We start from the raw sequence: 8,595 nt of genomic DNA, 5'->3' as shown, positions 1-8,595 counted from the left end.
GACAATGTAGCATGGTACAGAGCATATATTCTAAAGCCAAAGTCCCTGGGTTCAACTTCGACATGGCCACTTCCTAGCTGAGTTACCTTGTGCAACTTATATAACCCCTCTGAGTCTCGGTTTCCTCATTGATAAAATGAGAATAATAATAGCATCTATCTCACAGTATAGTTCTGTGGACTAAAGGAATAAATACATGTAAGAGGCTTAGTAAACAGACAAACACCCACTGACCATTATTTGAATGTTAACTATTATTATTACTCTTATAATAAGTAAAAAAAGCCCTGAAAATAGTGGTTTTTTACTCCAGAATTTTTAAACAGAGCATATAACAATTCAAAATGAAAAAAATGCCTGTCTTTATAAACTGCATTGTCCAAAACATTAAGTTTTAAATTGTTTCAATAATTAGCACACTCATTTCAGATTTGTAGATATCACAAAATAATATTGATTAATATAGAATATGAAATAATGTCAGTAATAAATAACAATTATTGCCAACATTTAATGAAAGCTTCCCATGAAGAGGCATTACTTTATTTCTAAGGAAAGAAAGAGAAAATATAAAAAAATTGAAAATAGAAAGAAAAAACAAATAAATGTGCAGCAACAAATATCCCTGCAAAAAGGCACAGCTGAATTGAGAAGTGGCATGTTGGGAACAAGGTTGCACCTATTGTTAATGAAACTTGACTTCACAAAACAGATTCTATCAACATGCTTTTGTATTTAAATATTTTAATTTTCAGAAATTTCCTTGTTTGGGAAGAAGAGACCAACCACTCGGTCACGAATCTGCTTGGTCTTGACACCATACACCAGGGGATTGACTGTGGGAGGCACCAGAAGGTACAAACTTGCAAAAATTATATGGATGCTTGGAGGTACCTTCTTGCCAATGCGGTGAGTTAGGAAGCTGAACAGTGCAGGTGTGTAGGAGACAAGTATAGTGCAGACATGGGCAGCACAGGTGCTCAGTGCCTTAGAGCGGGCATTCTGGGAGGAGAGCCGGAAGACTGCCTGGAGGATTTTGATATAGGATGTGGCTATGAGCCCTAGGTCCAATACCATCACCGAAAGGGCTACAGAGATTCCATATGCTCTGTTAATGAGGGTGTTGGCACTGGCTAACTTCACAACAGCCATGTGCTCACAATAGGCATGATTAATGACATGTTTGGTGTAATATGGTAGCCTCTTAATGAGAAGAGGACAGGGCAGAACCATAAGTATAGCTCGGATCACGCCAGCTAGACCCATTTTAATGACCATTGTTGTTGTCAGGACGGTGGTATAACGCAGTGGAATGCAAATAGCTACATAGCGGTCAAAGGCCATGGCAACTAGGAGGGCTGATTCAATTATGCAAAATGTGTGGATGAAATACATTTGTGCTAGGCAGATATTAAAGTCAAACCTGTGAGCATCCAACCAGAAGATGCCAAGCATCTTGGGGGCTGTGGAAGAGGCAAGAGCCATGTCATTCATTGCCAGCATGCAAAGGAAGAAATACATAGGCTGGTGTAGGCTTGGCTCTAATTTGATGGTAATGATGATTACGCTGTTCCCCAGCAGGGTCAGGGCAAACAGGAGGCACACAGGCAAGCCAATCCAGCAGTGAAAATTTTGCAAACCAGGAATACCAACCAGGAAGAAAGTTGAAATGTAGTGATGCGTAGAATTTTCTGCCATGTTAAAACCAGTAAGTTGCACGCTCAGAGACAAAGTAGCCAGTCAAATCCCCTATGGGCAAAAGCAGGATGACATAGTGATTTTTCTGTGGCCCTGCATGTGGGGATTCAGACAATTTAATAGCCTACTTGAAGGGCCGGCTCCTTCTAAACCTCTGTCAATCATCAGGTAAGCCGCTTCAACATTCTTAGTTTCAGCATCTTCACCTGCAAATGAGAAGACTGAGTTCATTTATTTAAGATTTTTTTTCTGAGTTTTGAAATTTTGTGAAATTCTGCTCTGTAGTATTTATTTCCTAGTAGAGGATCAGTTAATAGTATAATAACCTCATCATTGTGTTAAAGCCAGTGTTGAATTTGTGCTAAAAATAGTTTTAGAAAAATAGTCAAGTTGTCTTTTCAAGGAAACTGGGATCAAGTAAGGATATACATGCATCAATACACTCACAATAATTAACAAGTATTTCAAAACACTATCATTATTTTAATAATACTCGTATCCATAGACAGCATAACAAAGTCATCAGGAACTCAGAAAAAGATCTCCTAATCCTAAAACACAAGTACAAAGCTCCTAAAAATTAAAAACAAATGCCTTATCCTTAACAAATGTCAAATTTGGACTTATTTTAGATTGGCTCCTTAAGAAAATCTAAAGATGGACAGCATAACACAACCATACAAACAGAAAAAGAAATGGAAGCTTTTATTTTTTTCAAGCTATCAAATGATTTAAAGTTGTTGCAAATAAGCACATCAGTTGCTAACAAGCTCAGTCTATTTTCTGCAAAGCCATGACTCCCTGCTGCAGACAGCCCTACCTCTGGTTCTGGCATCCATCTTGGCTAATGATGGTGAAGAGCAAAGCAAGTACAATTCAGTTATTTTGTTTTCAAGAGCAAGAGTAGTTTCTCGTGACTCTTGTTGTGAGCACCACCTTTAACTTTGATAACTGACTTCTATCCTTCCTAGCATTCTGTTTACATTTAGCATCACAATTCTGGAATAAGCATTCCACTCTTCTTACCATGCTTTTTAATTTATAATTGCTTTCTGCAACTCAACTTCTTGTCCAAAATGCCATTTATGTGAAAGCTCAAGATACATTGATACGTATTCTTAATGGCAATGATTCCTTGTGTGGATGTGTAAATAATATCTGTGTGGGGAAAAAAACTGTCTGGTTGTGGTATCTGCATTCTACTATTAAATATATGCTACTCTGGACTTGTGTGAGTAAGTTTGTGAGGTGTTTCCTTGTAAGGAATTCAAAAATATCAAATCAGTCATAAAATATTTCAGAAAAAATCAGATAAATTTTAGCCACAGCATAGAACCTGAGTTGTGGAAATCACTACATGAGGAATGAAGCCTATAACCCCAGACAGATAAGAACTTAAGACAAAAATCTACAAATAATGAGCATTCAAAGTATGAAAGATTTTTAAGTATTTGTTCAAGTTTTGTTCTTCGCAAATACTCAAATGATTGTTTTCCACTTGGAAATTTGGTTTGCCAGGTTCCATTCTTATATCTGCTTCTGGGAGAATCCAACCAACAAAAGGCTCACCCACCGGGAAATACAGATAGAAATTTTAGCTGGGAAACATTACTTATGATTACAAATAAGCATAACTGCTCATGGTAAATATATGTAATATTTAAAAATCATCTTACAGTTTTTAACAAATTTACTTATAAGATGGTAACATGTCTAATCTATACCGAAGGAGGAGAAGTAAAGTGATTTCCCCTTAAATGAGGAAAGCTTCCTGTCAGAGCCCTAGACTGTGACACATTCTAGGGGAGGAAGTGACAGAAAACTCTCTCCAAATCGTGGTCTGCTTGTACAGTCATGCTTCTCACCTACAGAGTCTTCTCCGAGGCTCATTTTGAAAGAAATTTGGAGAAATCCATTTGTTTAAATAAGGTCATTCTTTATATTACCTTCAGCAGACAGTTTGCCAGGGCACTTGGAATACCTTCACAGACCTCTCCAATTTTCTGTTGGCACTATCATTCTATCTATTTCTGAACCATATAATTGCCTTCTTCCTTCAGACACCTTCGGGCTTTGATATTTTGCCTGGTTCTGAGTCAGTCAGCAAGGTCCCTTGCCTGGAATTTGCCACTTCAGAGTAGAGGATTCTATTGGGATACCATGGCATTTTCTATGTGGCTTTTCTGGAATGCATTGCATATTTTATATTAAGACATCATAATAATAACACATAAAGTTACCCCCGAATAAATTCAGTTAAGTTCTCTCATTTTCTTCCATCCGATTGTGTCTTATTTCCTGGCAACAACAGCCTCCTAGCCATGAATTAGGAAATCTCAGAATTATCCTTGCTTCCTCTATCTATTTATCTCTAATACTTCATTTAGTCAAGGAATCACTCAGTCTTTATTTCTATTTAAGCTCCTCTTCTGTCAATTTCTTTTTCTGGACTGTGAAAACTTGAAAGAAGGTACTTAATCTCAGTAGATTCTGAGGGAAGATCAGATGTTTCTCTACATCCAGTACAATCTCTGAAGAATTTCACAGATTTTTATCTTACTCCCAAGGCTTCTGATCTTCTTGAGATGGTCAGTCTTTTCATCGTTATTGTCCACCCTTCATTTATTTCAACTGCTTACTTAGACTATGTTCTTTTGAAATTATTTCTGGTTATGAGTTACATAACAAGAAAGTCCCCTGTCATAGAAATTTCCAAGATGTTCTTCCATAAACAGTAAGATAGTGACTAGGAAAAAAATATATATACTTGTATATATATTTAGGATTTTATTTGGTTCCTCTTCTCCATTACTGAATCAAATTACTCAAACACCCATCATCATGTCTCTTATAACATTATATATTTACAAATCTTCCTCTCCTACATCTGCTTTATCTTGAATTCTATCTCGCAAATCATGATACATTGTAGACGATAATAAAACATAACTATTGTTCTCTGCAAATCTGCAAATGATCATTTTCTACTGCAGCATCTGGACCAATATGCATATGTGGAAATGGTTAAAAAGTATGACAGTTGTTGCCATTGGAGCAGTAAGGACTGTGTTGGTAGTTGTGCTTGCTTTGTACTGGCCTATTGCAATGCTCAGGAGGCCCCTCTGTTTTGAAGGCTGATGGGTCTCTCGAGAGATAAGATTGAAGGTAAAAAAGGATTGAGCCAGGACTAAGCACAAAACAGTTAACATTGTCTTTCTAGAACAGTTATGTTAACATTGTAAACCCCTCAGATCTTGTATCTGGAAAGTACTCAAGTGTTTCTCCTTTGGAGAATACAGTCTTGAAAGACTGTTCCATGAAGCCCAGGAAAAGGAGATGCCTGAGAAGACAATTGAAGCTATAGTTCACTGAGGGGCCAGCCCAGTGGCACAGTGGTTAAGTGTGCACATTCCTCTTCGGCTGCCCGGGGTTTGTCAGCTTGGATCCTGGGTGCAGACACGGCACCGCTTGGCAGGCCATGCTGTGGTAGGCATCCCACATATAAAGTAGAGGAAGATGGGAACGAATGTGAGCTCAGGGCCAGTCTTCCTCAGCAAAAAGAGGAGGATTGGCAGCAGATGTTAGCTCAGGGCTAATTTTCCTAAAAAAAAAAAAAAAAAAGAAGGAGAGAACGTTAAGACAATTTTATTCATTTGGATCACTTCTATGTCTGTTAATTAAATTAAACTAAAATATTATCTGTACAGATATTTAATGTTTTTTGGCTGATTTCTAGATACTTTATAACATTTGTTTCTGTTAAAATAGAATCTTATTTTTTTAATTATAATTTAAAATTATATATTTCTTAAATATATATATTTTTTAAGTTGTCTCCTCAAAAATAATTGTTAAACTCTCACATTAGTTACAACATTTTGACTATGCATGAATTGGTTTTGCTAAAAAAGTTAACATATTACACATAAATGGCAGCTTAATTTCTTCTCATCCAATTCTTACATGTGCTATTTCTTTTATCTCTTTATAAGATTACCAAGTAGACTATTTTGGTATTTGAATACTAAACTTAAAACAAATGTATTTTACATATTGTTTATTATTGTGCTCTCTCAATCTCCAATATGTTAAGTTGATAGAAAGTTGTTCAAAATTCTGTATCGTTGCTAATTTTCTTGTTCTATCAATTACTGAGAGAAGAATGTTAAAATCTCCACTGATAATTGTTACCTTTTCTATTTCTCCCTTTACTTCTGTCTGTCTTAGTCCCATGAGTTATTGATTTTCCATTTGGATGATCCATCCATTGGTGTAATTGGAATGTGAAGTCCCCCGCTATTATTGTGCTATTGCCAATTTTCCCTTTTATGTATGTTAATAATTGCTTTATATACTTAGGTGCTCTTATGTTGGTGCATATATATGTGCAAGAGTTATATCTTCTTCCTGGATTATTCTCTGCACCATTATGTAGTGCCCTTCTTGGTCTCTTGTTACAGTTTTTGTTTTAAAGTCTATTTTTTCTGATATAAGTATTGCTCACCCAGCTTTCTTTTATTTGACATTTGCATGGTGTATCTTTTTCTGTCCCTTCACTTTCAGTTTGTGAGTGTCTTTAGTTCTAAAGTGTGTCTCTTCTATGCAGCATAAATATGGGTTTTGTTTTTATATCCAATCAGACAGCCTATGCCTTTTGATTGGACCATTTAGTCCTTTGTCATTTAAAGTAGCTATTGATACGTATGTACTTATTGCCATTTTGTTACTTTTGTTTCTGGGCATTTTCTTCTTTCTTCTCTGTTCTTTTCTTCTCTTGCTCTCTCTTGTGGACTGATGGCTTTCTTTAGTATTATGTTTGGGTTCTTTTCTCATAGTTGTGTATTTATTATAGGTTTCTGGTTTGCGATTACCGTGAGGTTCATACATAATAATCTATGCATATAGCAATCTATATTGAGTTGATAGTCTCTTTAGTTTGACTTCTTTCTAAAAGCTCCACTCTTTTACTCCCCTCTTCTCACATTTTATGTTTTTGATATCATATCTCACCTCTTATTTTGTGTGTGTGTGTATCCATTACCTTCTTATCATTGAAATAGGTAATTTTAGTACTTTTGTCTTTTAACCTTCATATTATCTTCATAGGTGGTTGATCTGCTACCTTTATTGTATTTTTGCTTTTACCAGTGATTTTATTGTCCTTTTTTTTTTTTTTTTGATAATTTTCTTGTTCCTATATGTGGTCTTCTCTTTCCCACTTAAATAAGTCCCTTCAGCATTTCTTGTAGAACTGGTTTCTTGGTGATAAACCCCTTTAATTTTTGCTCGTCTAGCAAACTCTCTATCTCTCCTTCCATCCTGAATGGTAACCTTGCTGGGTAGAGTATTCTTGGCTGTAGGTTTTTTCCTTTCAGCTCTTTAAACATAACGTGGCACTCTCTCTTAGCCTGTAGGGTTCCCCTGAAAAGTCAGCTGATAGCTTTCGGGGTTTCCTTTGTATGTCACTTCTTGCCTTTCTCTTTCAGCTTTTAGGATTCATTCTTTATCTTTAATTTTAGACATTTTAATTATATTATTTCTTGGTGTGGGCCACTTTGGGTTTACCTCGTTTGATGCTCTCTGTGTTTCACGTAATTTCATGTCTGTTTCCTTCCTTAGATTAGGAATTTTTCAGCTATTACTTCTTCAAATAGATTCTCTGGCCCTTTGCCTCTCTCTTCTTCTGGGACATCTATGATATGAATGTTAGTGCTCTTGATATTGTCCCAAAGTTCCCTTAAACTGTTCTTGTTCTGTTTAATTCTTTTTTCTTTTATCTGTTCAGCTGGGATGTTTTCCTCTAGTCTGTCATCCAGTTTGCTGATCTCTCTTCTGTATCATGTACTCTGCTATTGAGTCACTGTAGTGAATTTTTCATATCCAGTATTGTATTCCTCATTTCTGATTGGTTCTTTTTTATATTTTCCAATTCTTTGTCGATGTTCTCACTGTTTTCACTCAGTCTTCTCCCAAGGTCATTGAGCATCCTATGACCTTCTGTTTGAATTCTTTTTCAGGTAGATGGTTTATTTCAGTTTCATTTAGTTCTTTTTCTTGGATTTTGTCTTGTTCTCTTACTTAAAACACATTTCTTTGTCTCCTCATTTTGCCTCTTTTCCTGTGCTTATACTTATGTATAATGTGGGTCAGCTATGTCTCCTGATCTTGGAGAAGTGGCCTTATGTAAGTGATGCATTTTGAGGCTTAACAGTATGATTCCCTCTCATCACCAGTCCAAATGTTCCAGGAGTGACCCCTGTGTGGGCTCCATGTGTCCTTCTGCTGAAGCAGGATTGCTTTTGCTGCAGGTACCCAGGGAGACTAGGCTTCCCTCTGGCTGGCTGTTTGTAAATCAGGTTTGATAAGCCCCAGCAAAGTTGGCTACAAGGTCTAATAACACACTACTACTGCAGTTTTTCTGTTAAGTGAGTAGGCACCCAGTCTGGCTGGTTGTTAGGCTCTGGGGCTTACAATTGCTGTAGGCCTCAGTCCTGCAAGGCTGTTATCAGCTCTCTTAGGATCACAGCTGAGTGGAGCTGGCCCCAGGCACAGGAGCACCTAATGGTTACAGTCTTTGGGAAGTGTGGCCAATCCCTTTTGTGACTTTTTGAGAAGCACAAGTCTGCTGCCACCGATAAGCCCCACCCTCCAAAAGTCCATAGACACCATCAACACACTCCTGGCCCATGCACACCCCCTGACCCCTGGAGCATACCCAGTCACCCCACTGCAGAGGCCCCCATGCTCTCCACCAATGCCCCCTACACTCCACCTACTCTTCATGCTGGCCCTGCCCCACAGAGGCAGACACATCTGTCTTCCTGGAGAGGATCAAGGCACCCTATCTATGTAGGTCAACAAGTAGCCTGAGGGCTTATTGTTGGCTAGGGCCTGTCC

At 37.4% G+C, this 8,595-nt stretch overlaps 1 protein-coding gene across 1 annotated transcript; it reads right to left on the bottom strand.

The window, feature by feature from the left end:
* Nucleotides 1-744: 744 nt before the first annotated feature.
* Nucleotides 745-1,698, bottom strand: LOC124251800 (putative olfactory receptor 52P1). The gene has a single exon (XM_046684682.1). The coding sequence runs from the start codon at nt 1,696-1,698 to the stop codon at nt 745-747; it is 954 nt and encodes a 317-aa protein (XP_046540638.1).
* Nucleotides 1,699-8,595: the final 6,897 nt, after the last annotated feature.

This window comes from Equus quagga, chromosome 14, assembly GCF_021613505.1.
Source record: "Equus quagga isolate Etosha38 chromosome 14, UCLA_HA_Equagga_1.0, whole genome shotgun sequence".
Lineage (NCBI taxonomy): Eukaryota > Metazoa > Chordata > Mammalia > Perissodactyla > Equidae > Equus > Equus quagga.
Note: the sequence above shows the minus strand (reverse complement) of the source record. Positions and strands in the feature narration are given on the sequence as shown.

Excerpts from the sequence above, each read along its gene's own strand:
- LOC124251800 (XM_046684682.1), bottom strand. The coding sequence starts at position 1,698 with ATGGCAGAAAATTCTACGCATCACTACATTTCAACTTTCTTCCTGGTT.